The 18759-nt window shown below is 44.8% G+C and overlaps 1 protein-coding gene across 1 annotated transcript in view; it reads right to left on the bottom strand.

Moving 5' to 3' along the window:
* LOC113407308 (dual specificity protein phosphatase CDC14A-like) overlaps positions 1–18759 on the bottom strand; it is a 118452-nt gene that overhangs the window by 50388 nt on the left and 49305 nt on the right. Inside the window, exon 5 of the mRNA XM_026655659.2 lies at positions 13151–13230. Within this exon, the coding sequence (XP_026511444.2) occupies positions 13151–13230 (80 nt within the window). The remainder of the gene's footprint in view (positions 1–13150; positions 13231–18759) is intronic.

Here is an 18759-nt window from a genome sequence, read left to right as displayed (position 1 = left end):
CTTATTATTAAGGTTGCCTGACACTTTCCATTATAAGACCCTGTTTTCAGTTGCTTATAACTTTGCCAAACTTCAACTGTTTGGTCAGAAACTTTCCTTGCTGGGAGTCTGCACCAGACTGAATTTTTTTTTTTTTTTTTTAAACTTAAGTCAAAGTGGGTCAGCCATTTTTTGAGAACCAGGCTGTTGTTTTTCAGTATTAAAAAAAATGTTGGCAGCGTCTTTTTTGGAAAGCTCTACCTCCCCACATCGTTTGAGCAAAGACTTGAAATTTGGAAAGGGTGACCTTTGTATCAGGGATGAGGGCCGGCTCCAGGGTTTTTGCCGCCACAAGCAGTCTTCGGCGGCAATTCGGTGGCTGGTCCTTCGCTCCGAGAGCGAGTGAAGGACCCGCTGCCGAATTACTGCCGAAGAGCTGGACTTGCCGCCCCTCTCCGTTGGCCGCCCCAAGCAGCTGCTTGCTGGGCTGGTGCCTGGTGCCGGTCCTGTCAGGGATGTGCCTTTTGCTGCGCCATTGAGAATCTGTCCAAATTTGGTCAAGTTATAAGCCTTTGAATAATTGCTATTCACACATGCTCAGTAGACTTATTTCACTTTTAGCAGCTAAAATGTTAGAAGATTCTGCCCTACGTAAGCATGCTCAAGCCTCTCACTGCTTGTAGTGCTGAGCAGACTGCACATGTGCTATCCTCAGAGTAACTGAGAATGCTGCACCTCAGGCCTACAGGCAGGGCCAGCTCTGGCTTTTTTGCCGCCCCAGGCAAAAAAGCCTCCTGCCGCCCCCCAGTGGGCAGCGCAAGGGGAGGGCGCTGAGCCCGGCCGCGGCCCCGCTCTCCCAGGCCGGCCGGAGCGCTGCGGGGAGGGCGGCGAGCCCGGCCGGGGCCCCGCTCTCCCCGACTGGCCGGAGCGCCGGGAGGAGGGCAGAGAGCCCGGCCGCGGCCCTGCTCTCCCCGGCCGGCCAGAGCGCCGGGAGGAGGGCAGAGAGCCCGGCCGGGGCCCCGCTCTCCCCGACCGGCCAGAGCGCTGGGGGAGGGCGGCGAGCCCGGCTGTGGCCCCGCTCTCCCCAGGTGAGCGCCGCCCCCCTCCAGGTGCCGCCCCAAGCACATGCTTGGTAGGCTGGTGCCTGGAGCCGGCCCTGCCTACAGGGCCTAAGCTGAACTTTGCATGTAATGGCTGTTCCAGGGTAAAGTGGGGTTGAACACTGGAACTGAAAACAGGGAGCTGCTCTTTCGTGTGCTCTGTGTCCTTCCCCACTTCTTGCTGGCACCCAGGCCACTGGCCATGAAAACTGGCCATATTGGTTTTATTGACTGACTAAACAGGACAGTGGTGTTGTCAAGTCTGCTTCCCCACTCCGAACTTTAGGGTACAGATGTGGGGGCCTGCATGAAAACTTCTAAGCTTAACTACCAGGTTAGATCTGGTCCACTGCCACCACTCCCAATGTGCTAATTCCCTTCCCTGGGTAGCCTTGAGAGACTCTTCACCAATTCCCTGGTGAATACAGATCCAAACCCCTTGGATCTTAAAACAAGGAGAAATTAACCATCCCCCCTCCTTTTTCCCACCAACTCCTGGTGGATCAAGATCCAACCCCCTTGGATCTAAAAACAAGGAAAAATCAATCAGGTTCTTAAAAAGAAAGCTTTTAATTAAAGAAAAAAGGTAAAAATCATCTCTGTAAAATCAGGATGGGAAATAACTTTACAGGGTAATCAAATTTAAAGAACCCAGAGGACCCCCCTCTAGCCTTAGGTTCAAAGTTACAGCAAACAGAAGTAAACACCCTAGTAAAAGGTACATTTACAAGTTGAGAAAACAAAGATAAAACTAACACGCCTTGCCTGGCTGTTTACTTACAAGTTGAAATATGAGAGACTTGTTCAGAAAGATTTGGAGAGCCTGGATTGATGTCTGGTCCCTCTTAATCCCAAGAGCGAACAACCACCAAAACAAAGAGCACAAACAAAAGCCTTCCCCCCACCAAGATTTGAAAGTATCTTGTCCCCGTATTGGTCCTTTGGGTCAGGTGTCAGCCAGGTTACCTGAGCTTCTTAACCCTTTACAGGTAAAAGGATTTTGGAGTCTCTGGCCAGGAGGGATTTTATAGTATTGTACACAGGAGGGCTGTTACCCTTCCCTTTATAGTTATGACGGGGTAAAATGAGATTTTGTTCTAATAATTAGACGGAGTGGAATTTGAGTTGTACATATGGCTTCCTTTTTGTTGCCTTGACACTTGATTACAGAAAAGTGTAGGGGTCTGCTATAATATTATGGGTCTTTTCAAGTTGCGTGACTCTTGTCTAGAATAGTAGATCATACTTAGTTTCAAGACTGGTTTTATTGGCACTTTGTTGCTGTGAAAGGGATACGCAGTGGTGCTATGGCTTGGTTAATAGTAAATCTCAGAGTCACTTATTCTAAATCTCCTGGGCTTGCCAGAACTTGCTGGCTTGTTGTACAAAGGGAAAAAGTGATCAATCATTTTGAAAGAGATAAGAATTTCAAATACTAGGAAACTTCAGTCCATGAAGGTTTTTGAGTTTGTGAAGCTAATTTTAGTGGTAGAGCACATATTTTCCCTAAAAGAGCCTGAAAAATTCCTGTTTTCTGCACAATAGAAAAAATTCCACATTTTGTAAAATGTATTCCTTTGAGAGGTCAGGAAAACATCAAGTAAAGTTTGAAACAGCAATTCAGTTTGTTTAATGACCTCTTCTCCACTCCCCCCCCCCCCCTTGTGTACTGATGGACCCATCTTTCTAAAGATTCTCTTACCAGGTAAGTCTAATAGCAGAGTATCTGAAATCAGAATTGGAACTTTAATGGTCACACATAGGCTGTGATGTTAGCATATCATTAGGATGAACGTGAAGTTGAGCTGAGAGGATTACAACAAAAATATATGGACAGACCTTAAAAAGGAGGTTCTGGTCAGAAATACCTGGCATTGCCTTACTTGATATTTCTGCTCTCTGTGCACCTTGAGACAAAAACAGATTTTACCGTTTATGTTTTTATAAATCCTGGCAGTCTCAATCATCTGTGAGACACTTGAGCTTAATTCTTTTCTAGCTTATTCATAATCAACAGAATTGTTAAATAAGTTCCAGTTTCACAATCATTAACTATAGTTACAACGTGCAAACCAGACAACACAATTTGAGCTGCTGCACGAGTTTGCAGGGCTCACATCTACACAAACGTTTTTACTTAGAAGATGTGCAAATCTGAACATGAGTTCATTGGAGGGCCATAAATATTCAATCTCACTGTTCCCTTTTTAGTCATTTTTAAAAAATAGAACTGCCCTTTAAATCTGGAATTTTCTGCATTTAGTTTTTGTTGGAGAGAGAAGTTTTGTTTGTAAGTGCTTGCAATCTAGTGGTTTAGAGCAAAGCTGTACTTATTCGCGTAGATATTGTTTACATTTTTATTGGGCCTTTCATTCCTAGGCATCCCAAAGTACTTCACATATAATACACAGAGCATCACTGAAATGCAGTCATATCTGGAGTGCAGGGTAGACCCCAATAGTGCTACGTAGTGGAAACAGGAGAGGAAATTCAGGAATCTGGGGGGGAAACAGTTCTTGAAACGATCTACTCTTAAAAACTAAGCCTTCTGCCTATCACAATGAGGTCCCAATCATTCAAGTTTATGCATGTACTTAGCTGTATACAAGTAAGTAGTCCCACTGGCTTCAATGGTCTATTTACTTAATTAGTAAGAGCATGCATAACTATTTGCAGGCACAGAGTCTGTGTGTTTGAAACGTACAGCAGCTGTTTGAATTCCAGTTCTTCCTGTATTTCCTTTAGTCCAATTCATTAAATTCCGTGTTAGGAATGAAGAAATATTGATATAACTTGACATCAGATCAATAAAATAATGAAATGGTAACAAGCAGATATTTGCTACTTAATTCTATGAATTTATACTATATTCTGTATTTTTGTTGCTTGTCAGGTAATTTATTGCTGGCAGCCCGAGAGAACTCTTCCAATCTCAAGTGGCCAACTTGCTGCAATATTGTACACATTTCCCTTTTTAAAAAAAAAAAAAGTCATTACCAATTGCTATTTGATGCAGATCTGTAGTAACAGGTTTCAAAATATGAAAAATATTAATCTATATGTGAAGTATTAATGTGACAAACTATTAATGGAATCTGCATGGGACTTGCAAACAAACACAGTAATACAAACATCAGACCTCACAGATATTTATTCAGTATGCTTTACTCTCGTAGCACATTCAACTGAAAACAAGTCATCTTTCCTAAAAAAAAAAAACCATGGACTTCTGCATATTGTCTCCTACCTAACTGCTTTTGGAGAGTTTAGTTTTGCTTTTTGCATTTCAATTTTCCTCAGTGTTTAAGAAAAATCAAAAGATTTTCAGATGCAGTTACTGTAATACAAATATATTTGGCTTTTTTCTTGAATATAAACACATGCACATTTCCATTTAAGTAATTTCGCAAAAAGGATTTCCCTGCTGTTGTAAAGAAAATCTTAAACTTCAAGGTTACAGTAGGAAAAAGGATGTCTGAATGATACAATGGGTGTTCCTTTTGGGGGGAGGGAGGGAACAGTAAGAGTTTGTGCACTTTCCTCAGTAGCAGACCTTCAGAAATTAGAGGGTTTGGATAAGATGAAAATGAGTCAGCCAAGAAAAAAAAAAACCATCTCAAATGGAGCAGTGATGACTATAAGCCTCTCTGAGCTACTGCTTTGTCTGCAAGTTTGCAACTATAAAAGTGTTTTTATATATCTGGTAAAGGGTACAGTGATACTTTTCCACAATATTTTGCTGAAGCAGTCTTTAAATGAAATAACTGCTGAAGTTCTAAGCTGATTAAGGCCTTTTCAGGTCATTGAGCTAAATGAAACTAAATCAGTTTCTGAGTAAACATTTAGTGTCCCCTAAAGGAATCTGCCTATCCTGCAACCTCCAAACTATTTAAATAAAGAATATAGTCTTCTATACTCAAAAGACATTTAAAAGGTCATATTACCAGCTTCCCCTAACTAAAGAAACTATCTGCAGACGTGATTCAACAGTGATTCCTTAGATCATTACACTGAGAAATTCTGACATTTGAAGTCACTTGTACCAGGATAATCTCAATCATGAAACTATCATCATGTCAAACTATTTTTGTAGTGCAAGATTTGATTCAACAAGCACTGAACACCACTAAGATAACTCACAAAAAATGTATTTCCTTTCTTGGACTGACTTTTCCCCCTTGTTGAAAATACAGTAGGACCTCAGAGTTACGGACATCGTGAGAATGCATGTTGTTTGTAACTCAAATGTTCCGTAACTCTGAACAAGACGTTACGGACTTCAGCAGGGGGGGTTCCTGACCCTCCAGGTGCCAGGACTCCGGGTGGGGGGCCCTGGAGGGCTCAGGGCTTTAGACCTGGGGGGAGCGCTGGGGCTCAGGACTTCAGCCCCACAGCTCCACTCCTGCTTTCAGCCTCGCGGAGGGCAAGGTGCCTCATGCTTCAGCCCCACAGCTCCGTTCCCAGCTTCTGCCCTGCGGGGGGTGCCAGGGCTCCCCATGACTCCATTCCCAGTTTCAGTGGGGAAAGGGTGCACGTGCCGGGGCTTGGGGCTTTAGCCCCTCATGGGGGTGAAGTCGGGAATGGAGCCTCGAGCCCCAGCACTCCCCGTGGGTCTAAAGCCCTGAACCCTGGTGCTCCTGTGGGCCAGGAGCCCTGAGCTCCCCCCCCTCCCCCCGAACCTGCGGCTACAGCACCCTTCTGTGGCTGAAGCCCTGAGGCAGTACAGTATTTGCTGGTTGGTTTTTTTTTTTTTTTTGGTGTTGTCTCCGCTGCTGCCTGATTGATTACTTCAGGTTCCACATGGTGTCCAGGTTGACAGGTAAGTCCAAAGATATGAACACCAGAGTTGTGAAGTTCTACTGTATCTCTTCCTGCACATACAAAGACAGTTCAGTTTGGTCCATGAGATTAAATGTGAATGGGAAAAACATGAGCCAAAAATCAAAAAAATCAAAGACTGACAAGCTGGTGGCACCCTTTCTGGGACTGACTTCTTTCCCAGCCCACCCCACCCGAGAGAAGTGTTCTTGGTATCTATAGGATGGCCTCTTCAGGATCTATTTTTTTTATGTATAAATATTGCCCTTCCCTATATTTTTCAGTCCCAGTCTCTCCCACTCTGTTGATAGTCCGATCTTTGGTGTCCATTCCCTGCCCTCTCCCACTCCCCAGGCTCTCAATCCATCCCCATCTCCAGCTGCCAGTCCATTTGCCATGACCCCAACTTGCAGCTCCAATTTCCCTCTCTGCCTTAGCCTCTAATCAGCCCCTTTCCTCGCCCCCGCCCCCCTTAGGCAGGTCTCTCTTGTCTCCTCTGCATCTGACCCAGTATTGCCAGTCCACACAGCTGAAGGCAGCAACTGAAGGGAAAATCCTGCTCAGCAAGGTGGAATCTTCAGGGAAATAAGCTGTGAAGCTCTAGCAAGTCTCTAGAGAGAATGTGCCTCCGATTTTTCAAAGGCTTATAACTTTGCCAAATATGGGTGGCCTTTCACAGTAACAACAGAAAGCAGCACATCCCTGATATAAAGCTCAAGTCCCTGCTGCAAAGCATGAAGTTATTAGAGCTTCTCAAAGAAAAGATCACCAGAACTTTTTAACATGGGCAAAGCAATGTGCTTTCCCCAAAGCCTTTTTCTTGGAAACACCTCAATCATGTCAGAGACTGACACTCAGCATGGAAAATTTCAGCCCACATGGTTAAACTTCAGCAAAGTTATACGTAACTGAAAACAGGGTATTATGTTTACCCAACACTTCATGCTTTATAATAGGAAGCCCTGCCTATAAGTACACATTAGGCACCCCATAGTTGAAATAATGTGTAGAGCAATTATATCTGATCTACTAAGGAGGTCATCATATAGATACCCAGAGGCATCTTGAATGAAGTGAACTAGAGGAGCTGTTTGTCCCTTAAGGGAAGCTATAAAGTTACTACAGTTTCCATTCTGGATCATATCTCTTGTCCACTCGGACATCTGGGATGTAGTAAGCATAAGGAAACTTATTAAGGCATAAGAAAGAATGAATTAAAAAGACGATTCCACAGCCCTAAATTTAGTAATACTTCTATTTTAGGATCACGGCTTGGAGAAACTTCATGCCAAAGATATTTCTGCAGAGGAATGCAGTTCAAGTCGGTAGTGCTTTATCAAATTGTCAGTTGATGACCAAGTGGTAGATGCACAGATTTTCTCTGGGGTAACTGACAGTCTGCCTGCGCAGAAGGTCACAAATGTATTGAGTTGCCTCTGGATCCCTTCTGAAATCAGTTTACGTATAACTGGATATACTTCAATGATAGCTGATGAATTTGATTTACCTAGGTATGCTAGCTGTGGATGCTTTCAGGCCCAGCGGGAAGGAAATGAATATAGAGAGATGTTTTCTTGAATTGATTGGTTCTACAACAGTATTTTTTACTGACTCTCTCAAAGCGGACATGTGCCATGCTTTTCCCTTTGGCGCTGCAGTTTTGAAGAAGAAAGAATGATTTCTTGTGAGTTTAATCTTGGTTACAAATGACTTTGTGATCAAAGAACTACTTTGTCCTCATGGATGGTATTCTAAGGCTTGTGTCTTCTAAGAGCAGAGATTTTTGAGACTCTTCTTGCCAAAACTATTGTGACCAGGAAGGATGTCTTCTTGTAAAATAAAATAAATAAATAAAATAAATTTAAAAACGGAGAATTAAATGCCATTAGTTCAAATGGATGGGTTACAAGAATTCGTAGCATTGTGGACAGACCTCAACAGAAAAATATGCCTTTTGGTTTGGATAGGATGAGCTACCCCAAGGAATCTTGATACTACATATGATCCACTAGAGACCTGAAGTTTGGAAGAGATGTAGAAGAGCAGAAGGTTCTATGAAAATAACTATGCCACACATTAGCTCCCAGACCCAATTGTCTGAAGTTGATTAGAACCAGATACATTTCAGAAGTGGGATAACCTTCTCCCCAACAGCCTATTTCTGAACAGAGGCAGGCACTGCTGAACTCATTTTGATTATTTGGACTGGAAAAAAAGTGTTGGTCCCATTCCTGGATGTGGACTTCCCCTTAGTATTCTGAATCAAGGTCTTACCCACTGGATAAGAGTAATATTTTTTTCTGTAGTTAGGAATGAAATGAGCTTCTATCTTTACAGCAGGGTCTTATAGTTTCTTGTATTTTCCTGAGTGAGCACTTCCATTTGTCTCTCAGCCACTACCTTATCTGATTTGTCCTAGAGCAGAATTCTGTGAACCTGAAATTACAGAGGATTTGCTTTGGATAATTATCTGCTGTCCAGGGCTTAAGACAGAGTTGGCTCCACGGTTCTTACTGCCAGCCTCACAGAAGCCATCCGTTACAAACACTACTAAAAATCCCTAGCTTCTGTAAGTTAAATTCATTATGGGTCTTGAGAATCATCAGTTTTTAGGACGTTTCTGTCTGCAGAGTTTTTGGTTTGAATGGATGGGTCACAAAGGTTTCTTTTTGCAGAGGTTACCATATCTCTGCCACTACTGCATCGACTTGGGGACTATGATGACAGTCCAGGTTCCAGGATGCTCTAGAATTTCAACGCCTGACAATTAAACCTCTTTCCTTTGTCAGGAGTTTCCCACTTCTCCCTAATGACTTCTTCAAAAGGAGGAATGCAAGGGAATTGCAACTTATTTTATAGTTTTGCAAAGGAGATATTTATCCTTAGATTTAGCTTGCTCATTCTCTCTCTCAGGTTGGATATCAGTGGTAGGCACCACCTTTCTCCATATGGATTCAAACCAAATCCATACACCACACACACGAGAGAATTTTTTTAAAAAAAATAAGAAATTGGATATTTAAATTTAAAAATCAGACTTTTAAAATATTTTTCTTTTTAAAAATAAACAAATTTAGAATAAAATTTGAAATCAGAACAACTTATGTTAAGGCATAAACTATTGAAATAATTTGCTGCTGCTCAAGTTTAAAAGAAAATTCAACCACTGAATTGGTGGAAATCACTGGCTAAGACTTGGCTTCAGATGTTGCTGAAGTGCTAAACCATCTTTTCACAGAATCAGCCTCTTCTGCAGGTGAAAAGCGAATATTTTCTTTATTTCTGTTTAATCAACTAGTTCATTCATTTGCTGAGAAGCGAATTGGGAATTGAAAAAGCAGAAAAGCTTGTTTTCCTCTACCAAACTATGAATAAAAACAAGGTGTGAGAGGATAAAGTTTACTAGTTCTAAAAACTTGAAGGACATGGTAACCAGAATGAATCAGTTCAATTTCACTAACTACAGATATTTCCTTTGTTTAATAAATCAGTTAGTTTTAAATGCAAAACATGTACCTTGCATATTTAGTTTTATTTAACTAATAAAAAACATTAAAATTGTTTGTGCATTTTAACTGAATTGCAGTTTACATCCAAATAAAGAAATAACATGTAAAAAAAAAATCTTGTACATAAATATGTCATTTCAGACAAATGTAAAAATTAAGAATCTGAATAAATGCAAGTTAAGGCATATAATTGCTTAAATAAATGAATATCAATATAGTGTATCTTCCTGGTTAGCAAAAAGAAATACCAAGTTTAGTGTAAAGGCTATATTCAGTAGTTGTAAGTCAAGATATTTTAACAGTTATACCAATCAATGAAAATGAACCTTTCTTTAGGAAAGTACCGTATATACTCGTTCATAAGCCGAATTTTTTTAGTAAAAAAGGGAAGCACCAGAGAAGGGGGTCGGCTTATGAATGGGTATAGAGAGGGAGAGGTGGGACACAGCCCCTCCCCCCAACAGAGGGAGCAAGGAGAGGCAGCACAGCCAGCAGAGCCAGAAGGGAAGAGGCGGGTCCAGAGTCTCTCCGCTTCTGGCCACGGTGCTCTCCCCCCAGCCTACGAAGCAACTGCAGCTCTGGGGCTGACAGGCTGTAGCCGTGCCGCTCGGCCCCGCCTCCCCAGAGCAGGCTGTGGCCGCGCCGCCCGGCCCGCCAGAGCACGTTGCAGCCGTGCTGCCCGGCCCAGCCCACTGGAACATGCTGTGGCCACACCGCCCGGTCTGGCCCGCCGGAGCAGGCTGCAGCCACGCTGCCCAGCCTACCGGAGCAGCTCCAGCCAGGCCTGAAACATCCTCCCCTGGCCCTTCCCAGATAAGGTGGGAAGGAATGGGATGGGGAGAGTGGGGGGGTCCTGGGCTAGGGGTGGGGTCATGTGGGAGGTGGTCACGGGGGTTACTCCCCTGACCCCCAGCTTCTCCCCTCCCAAAATATTTCCCCACCAGTTGCTGTCCCAGCCCATCAGGGTAAGCAGCTGACGCGCCGGGACACTTTGTTTACTTAGGTTTACCTCCAAGCCTGCAGACGCTCGAGGTAAACAAACCATCTCGGCCCTCCGACGACCTGGGAGCCAAAGTTTGCTGACCCCGGAATTATAGGGTCGGCTTATGAATGGGTCATAAAATTTTTCTATTTTTACTTATCCATCTTGGGGAAGTTGGCTTATAAACGAATGGGCTTATGATCGAGTATATACAGTAACTAAAAAGTCAAAGTTTCCTGCTTGGTTACTTAAATCATAATACAGTAAGTCATTTGAAGTCACTTTGATTAAAAAGCAAAATCAATCCACTCTTATTCAAACATGCCTGGGGAAGAAATGTTCCTGCTTCTCCATCACAGGGTTTTCAAAATCCTGAAGCAGATAGTGCCCCTTCCTTGATGGTGGCATTAGAACTTATGGAAAGAGGACAATCTGGTGCAATTCTCGGCTTCCCCCCTCTTAGTTTTTAGTATTTATTTTGTTTTTGTGAGGAGTGGGAGAGGTCATCATTTCAGTAGGACCACCCCCTTTTCTTGTCTGGTCTCCATTTTGGGTTATAGTCAGCATCTCTTCATCATCCAATATATAAGTGGAAAGGAAGTGAAGGGAAATATCCCTAAGAGAGCATAGGATCTCTCTCTCTCAGTAAGGAGACTCCAAGAATGCTTGATTCCTTGCCAAGTGATTCAGTTATCCACTTAAGAATCTGGGATGATCCTTGAGCTTTTTCTTTTCCAGGTGAAATGGAATGGGGATTCAGAGAATTTTTTTTAAATACTTCTCCCTCACTGATGTCCTTGATAGATGAAGGAGGTCTGGTTTTCTTAGTCACAAGAACCGAAAAGGACTGAACCACTCTCAAGTTGTTTCTAAGAAAACTTTGGCTTGTGTGGGGCAGGGTAGGCTGAGGCCTTAACAAATCCATGCTCTGAATCCTTTCCCTAGCAAAATAAGAGTCCATGGACTGGGAGCGATTGTGGCAGAGCGCCCTTCTATGTCTCCTGAAGTTTGGCTTGCTCTGTGTCTTCTCCATGATGGGGGAAAGGAAAGGAAAAGGAGAGCATGAGCTCAGTGGGTAAGGCCATTTAAGAAACAAAGCTCCCCAAATTTCTGTCCCCTAAAGGATGAGAAAGGATTTTTACTTGTCACTCTCTCAAAATAAGCAATAAAGGCAGAAGAGCTGAATGCTGCCTTTTTTATACTACTAGAGGCAGAGAATGTATTGCAAGGACAGGAATGTGACCACACCTTAAAGCCTCAGAAACGGTATCTGCATCAACAGACGAGAGACACTACCCGACTCACAAACTAGAGGGGAAAGACCAGGAACCAGAAAAATGCACTAGTTGGGACACAGTTACTAAGACTAACTACAAACTAGTTCAACTGCTTTTTCAAAAACTCATACTTCGGTCCACACATTTTGCACTTTCGATCCTGTGGATTTTATGACCAAGCACTGGCATTTCAATATAAAAGGTACGTTTCTTTATTCAGGCCACCGAGTGCCTTTTTATTATTTTATAAACAGTGGCAGCTTAGCAGGATTTTGACGCCAGCAGCTTAGCCAACTTTGTATATTTTTGGCAGATGTCTAAACACAAGGTGTGAACAAAACAGCTCTCTTCTGATAAAGCTTTGATCACTGAACTGATGCCAAGTACTTTTAGCAACAAAGTCATCAGCAAGAGGTTTTTGTAGCCACAATGGTCCTCAGAAAAGCCTGTTACATCCAGCTATTCTAGCTTTCACCCAACTGTTTGTCCAAGAGCCTGATTCAGGCAGACACCAGCAGAGGGATGACAGTTTGATACTCCTTCACTGAGCAGTTGCAGGAGCTAGCACAGCCCACAGCGTACACTAGGCAGTCCTCTGGGCTGCCCTAAATTCAGACCCTCTTTCAACATGCTTTATTATTTTTTGCAGGCACACATGTCTGCCCTGAAAATGCCTCCTACACTGCCATGGAAGAGGCAGAGAGGTCCCCTTGCACCAGGGCAATTCCCTATGGGAGGAGGTCTAAGGCTGCCCAATGGCCTCTTCGAGCCAGCTGGCACGTAAGCCTACCAGAGCTGCTATGGATTGTTGTGACCAGAAATGGGAGGGCAGGTGGTCCATGCAATACTACTGAAGTGTGGTCCACACTATAAAAATGTTTGAGAATCCTTGCTGTGTGTTATGTATACCCAAAGAAGAGATTAAAATCTCTTTAAATGCAAATTTCAATGCAAATTTACCTAAAATGCCTCAATCTAATTTATCCATAAAAAACGGAAAAAACACCCAGTCATTAACTCTGAGCCTCAAATGTCCCCTTTAAAATGGGGACACTATACACTTGTATAAAATTAACGTAATTCATAAGTCTAGCTATACAGGCCCCACTGGAAGAAACTGATTGAGATGGCTTCTGTTACTTGTAAAATTCAGTGTATGACATGGAAAAAAATTTATCAGCAAGTTATAATCTTTCTAATAAATTAATTTTGAGCTACAATGTTGTCAGCCTTAATTAGTGGCTGATCAGCAGTGATTTTCTCAGATGGAAATGTGTCTTAAACATGGATCTCAATCCATATGGACTTATTCTATCTGGGAGCAAATGTTTTCTCCAAAAGTCAAAGAAGAATTTCTTGGGAAGTAATCATTTTATAACCGTAAGATTTTTACATCACACATTCATGACTTTGAAAATGCCTCAAGAAAATCAAGTTCTAAAGTAAAAAAATTTTGACCAAGTAATATTTCATTTGCAGACATACCTAAATGGAAGATATGGTGGATTAGATCCAGATAAAAGTGCTCTGTATGCTTCTTCTGGTGTTTTCTTTAAGTAAATTACCTGGGGAAAAAATGCAACCAGTCATTAGAAAACAGCCACTGGATTCAACCGCAAAGTAGTCATGGAAAAAAAAAAATCATCAAATTGTACGATGTATTTCTTCTGACATTGTAATACAGTAATCTGTATTTGTCATTTTAATTAGCATGTAATTTATTCCCTCACCCATTATTATGACCTAATATATATAGACCTAATAGGATTTACCTAAACAGAAATTCGCTTCAACAAAAGTTACAAGTAAACAGAAATATTGTTTATAGATTATTGCAATCTAGAGGCACACCAAGGAAGACTCAATACAAAACTAAAATTAAAATCAATGATTAAACTATTCCTATGATTTAACCTCCGATTAGGACAATATCCACGAACAGATCTCCATTCAGTGATTGACCCATTTCTTTCCTATGCCTTCACAGCATAGGTTATTGAATAGGATGCTCCCAACTTCACCAGTGCCTCACAGAAGAGATCTCAGATACTGGGACACTCTTCAAAAATGCAGTAGATGTCAAGTTGAATGCACTTGCACCCTGGGGGGGCTGAGAACCTGCAGACTCATAAAAGGTACAGATACAACCCAATAAAGACTGTCTAAATGCATTAGTAGAAATGGGAGCCCTGTCAGATCTATCCACGAATCATCTAGGAGATCTCCTAAGCCATTTATTGCTATCCAGGTAAAAAGCTAAGGCCTTTCTAATGCCCAGCATAGGGAAATAGGATTCCTGCTGGAACTATGAGTTTTTGGAAAAAATACTGGTAGATGGATAGATGATCAGGCGGCAGGTACAGGCGGGTCTGCAAACTCTGCCACTGCTGCTATGGGAGCCTCAGCTGAGGCTGGCTGGCCCTGGGGAACCTGCTCTGACTCCGTATCCACGTGAGGGGGCAGTGGGAGACTGTTGCTGATTGTCTGTCACCGATCGTCTGTCAGATGCCCCTGAAACTGACCTATGCCCCTATAACGGGTGGGGAAATCCCCAGGGGTTCCAGAGTTGCTAGGGGGCCGGCCACTGGCCCTGGGGCCATGATGCCCCTGATGGGTGGCCCTGTCCTGCAGGTAGGGTCTCCTCCTCACTATTGGAGCTGGAGGAGGGGGAGACTTGTCTGGGGGACCAGGACGGTGCCAAGGCCACCTGTCTACCTCAATCCCGTCAGCTCTGGCTGCGGACCTCCATTGAGGACCTGTACAGGGCGATGGCTCTCGGTGCCGCGATCCCAGTGACCGGCAGCAGCATTTGGAAGATCGGCAACAGTACCCCGATGATCTATGCCTTACGAGCGGTGCCGTTCCGTAGAGCAGGAGCAGAAACGGGAGCGAGAAGACCAACGTGTTGGAGACCGTCGATGCACCTGCGGTGAACCGTACTGGTGATCCGGCAACGGGGCTTCAGGGACTGGCGTCTTGACCCTCCAGAGCGGTGCTGCGAGCTGGGAGAGAGACTTGGGTGCTCCCGGCACCACGGCTGTGGGGACTGGTGCCGTGGCGCAGTGGGTCTGCGCCAGACCGCTGGTAATGGACACCTAGAGCCCGAGGAACGCTGCCTGGAATCTGGGGACTGACGCCGGGAACTCTGCAGGCAAGCCAGCCTGCATCCGGGGACTGGTGACACTGTTCAGGCGAGCGCTGACAGGGCACTCCCTGTGGCGAGGAGCGGTGTCGCACTGATGGGGACCATTGAAAGGGTCCCAAGGCAGGTTTATTCCTCAAACAGGGCACCTCCATGGCTGGCGTGGGCAGCACTGGCAGGGAGCATGGATGGCACTGCCAGGTGCCAAGTGCCTCTGCCACTCCCCAGGGTGGTGGGCGTGCGGGCCTTGGAGGGGAAAAGCTGCCCCACACGGGTCTTTGCTCGCCTCTAGCTCTCTCCTTCCCTTTATGGGACGTAGGAGACTGTCCCCTCCTGGCCCTTCTTTCTTGCTTTTTAGCCAGTACTGAGGCTGTGGTGCTAGGAGCAGAGTTTGATCTGGTCGTCTGAGGCCGGTGTGAGGGTCAACTCCATAAGGAGCGCTTGGAGACGAATGTTCTGCTCCATTTTGGTCCGCAGTCTGAAGCTCTTGCAGATGTGACACTTGTCACTAACATGGGTTTTTCCTGAATACTTCAGGCAGCTTCTATGAGGATTCCTGACTGGCATAGGTTTCTTGCAACAATCACAAGATTTGAAGCCTGGGGACCGGGGCATGCCCCGTCCCTACGCTAAGTCCTGTTCGGGACTAACAAACTATCGCTAACTCTACACTAAGGGGACTATAAAACTATCAAAGTTTTTAACAACTATATAAAAAAAGTTCACAACCAGCCACAGTTGAGAGGAGTGAGCCTGCTGAGGCAAAGAGACGTTCCAGCACAGTCACTGGCGGTAAGAAGGAACTGAGGTGTGTGGGGAGGGGGGGAGGGCGGCACCTCTTACACCATATGCATGCCACTCCAGAGGGCACCAGAGCTGGTCCCCTACGGATACCACTATGGAAAAAACTTCCGGCACCGGTGCATAGGGCGAGCATACACACCTACAATGGAATGGACATGATCAAGCAGTTGAAGAAAATGAGCATTTCTGAGAGATGTGGGACTCCCCCAGAAAATGGACACATTTGGAGTGTCCGTCACTCGCCAGTGTAGCCTCCTGGCAAGAGAGGCAGCACTGAAACCTGGTGAACCAGGCATACCCTGCCAGAAGAGAACAAAGCTCCCGAGGGAAAAGAGAGGGAAGACAGTTCTCTCACCTCATATAAACTCTAACAACCCTAAGCCAACTAACTTTGACAGAAAACGAGATCAAGAGAAAAGTAGAGTATGCTTTTGGCAGATACACCTGTATTCTGTCTTGGGCCAAGGCAGCAGAGAAGGAACGGAGGATGGTTCGCCCACACATCCCAATAAAGCAGGGGTGGGCAAACTATGGCCGGCGAACTCGCGCTAGGGAGCGGGGTCTGGGGCTTGCCCCGCTCCAGCCAGGGCGCAGGGTCGGAGGCAACACCCCGTGGCTCCCAGAAACCGCGGCAAGGCCCTGCTCCAGGGCTCCAGCTGGGGCGCGGGGTCAGGGGCTGCACCATGGCCCCGCTCTGGCTCCTACACGCTCCAATGGCTCCCTCCAGTGCTCCAATGGGAGCTGCAGCAGGGGTGCCTGTGGACGGGGCAGCATGCAGAGCCGCCTGACCATACCTCTGCCTAGGAGCCGGGGAAGGGACATGCGGCTGCTTCCGTGAGCCGCTTGAGGTAAGTGCTGCTCAGAGCCTGCACCCGAGCCTCTCTTCATGCCCCAACTCCCCGCCGCAGCCCTGATCCCCCTCCCGCCCTCCAAGCCCCTTGATCCTAGCCCAGAGCACCCTCTTGCACCCCAAACCTCTCATCCCCAGCCCCACCCCAGAGCCAACACCTCCAGCCAGAGCCTGCACCCCTTGCCGCACCCCAACCCCCTGCCCCAGCCCGGAGCCCCCTCCCGCACCCTGAACTCCTCATTTCTGGCCCCACCGCCAAGAGCCCGCATCCCCAACCCAACCCCAATTTTGTGAGCATTCATGGCCCTCCATACAATTTCTATTCCCAGATGTGGCCCTCAGGCCACAAAGTTTGCCCACCCCTGCTATATAGCCTTGGTGTCTGCCATGGGGAGGTATGGGGTGCGTGTGTGGGGTGAATGGGCACTGCTAGCTAGAAATCTTTGATCCAAGGTGTGAGAGAAGCATGGGCATCTGAAGTGGAGCACACATCGGGACACTACTTGAAGAAAACCAACTTTTAGGAGTTTTACAGGTATAAGGTTTGGTTATTTTTCCCCTTGACCACAACAGAAATGCATACTGCTGCTGTTTCAGAAAGGTTTGAAGATAATAAATACTGAGTGAATGCTATGTTTAAGATTGCAAAACAGTCTGGCTTTGACCTCGGTTTTCACTCTCCCAGCTTCCTAAATAATTATTTGTTTGATGGATAAAGCTTTCCATGCCTGGGACCTTGCACAGGAACATGCCAGATAATGACATGCTGGCCACAAACCAACTGTGAAGGAAATTCACAGCTGCATGTTCTAGGTTTTCAGAGGAGAAAAGGAAATCAGTAAGGCAGACTTGCAAAACTCTGTTTGCCCTGGGTTTGTATGATAGAATCTATTATATCATCTTCCCCCGACCTACAATATCTACTTTATCAGTAGCTTCTGAACACATCTTTGCAGAGGCTGGTAAGTTTTCCTGAGAATTTTGCAAAGTAGCTTTAGTGCAATTTGGGGATATGCGTTGCTTGAAGCAGGAAAAATCCAGACCTACAGTTGTGAGAGGAGTGAGGGACTGCTTGTTAGCCCCCACTTAGGAAGTAATGCTAAGATTAAGAGCAAGTTATTTCTCAAGGCTACAAAGTAGGACTAAGAAATCATTTATATTTTCAAGTTAGGGATGAGACCATTACAGTTCAACATAATGTTAGTATTGACAGATGTCTGACCATGCTTAGCAGTTAGTTATTATCCAATCACTTCACCATTATGCAGTTCCTCCCCACCCTTCAGGGTGGTTATGACAGTACCTCCCATAAGGCTTTATGGAAATATGCTTAGAATGTGTTTTATGCTACATATGTCATGTAACATATCTCAAAGGTTATGACCTACTGAATGTATTAATCCTATTTGTATGCATGTATCATTTTTGTATTCAAAGTTATGAATGTTGGCTGTGTACTGACTTGATTTCTAAATAACCTTAGTAGAGCATTTGGTCAGTTCCTGGAGAAAGGAATGGTGAAATTAAGTACCTAATCAAGAAACAGTTAAAGGACAATGGATCTTGGAAGGCTCCAATCCACATAAGAGTCTACTTGAGGACACTCAAGGTAGTATGTAAACAATGAATGCTACCTCTAAAAACTGTGAGTCATGCATGGACATGTGACTTGCCCAGGTGACTCCTAAACTCCATCTTGGAGCTGGACTTTGCATACGAGTGAGGAGGGGGTCTCTACCCACAAGAGAAAGTCTATTTAAACCCCTGGGAGACCCCTCCATTTTGTCTTCAGCTGGCTAAAGAGGGAGCCTCTCCACTCCCCCAGGATACTTGAAAGAAACTGGAACAAAGGACAGGGTGCAAGGGTGTGAGTGATTGCTGGACCCAGGCTAAAAGGAGATTAGTCTGTAAAAGGGAGCATTCTGGAACTGGCGAGGATCTTACCTGTATTCAGTTTGATTAGACATAGATTTGCGCATTTTATTTTATTTTGCTTGGTGACTTACTTTGTTCTGTCTCAGGGGGTAGCCGTGTTAGTCTGTCTCTACAAAAACAACAAGGAGTCTGGTGGCACCTTAAAGACTAACAGATTTATTTGGGCATAAGCTTTCGTGGGTAAAAACCTCACTTCTTCAGATGCATAGAGTGAAAGTTACAGATGCAGGCATTATATGCTGACACATGGAGAGCAGGGAGTTACTTCGCAAGTGGAGAACCTGTGTTGACAGGGCCAATTCAATAAGGGTGGATATAGTCCACTCCCAATAATAGATGAGGAGGTGTCAATTCCAGGAGAGG

The sequence above is a fragment of the Terrapene carolina genome, unplaced genomic scaffold (assembly GCF_002925995.2).
Source record: "Terrapene carolina triunguis isolate 2854851 unplaced genomic scaffold, T_m_triunguis-2.0 Scaffold210, whole genome shotgun sequence".
Taxonomy (NCBI): Eukaryota; Metazoa; Chordata; order Testudines; family Emydidae; genus Terrapene; species Terrapene triunguis.
Note: the sequence above shows the minus strand (reverse complement) of the source record. Positions and strands in the feature narration are given on the sequence as shown.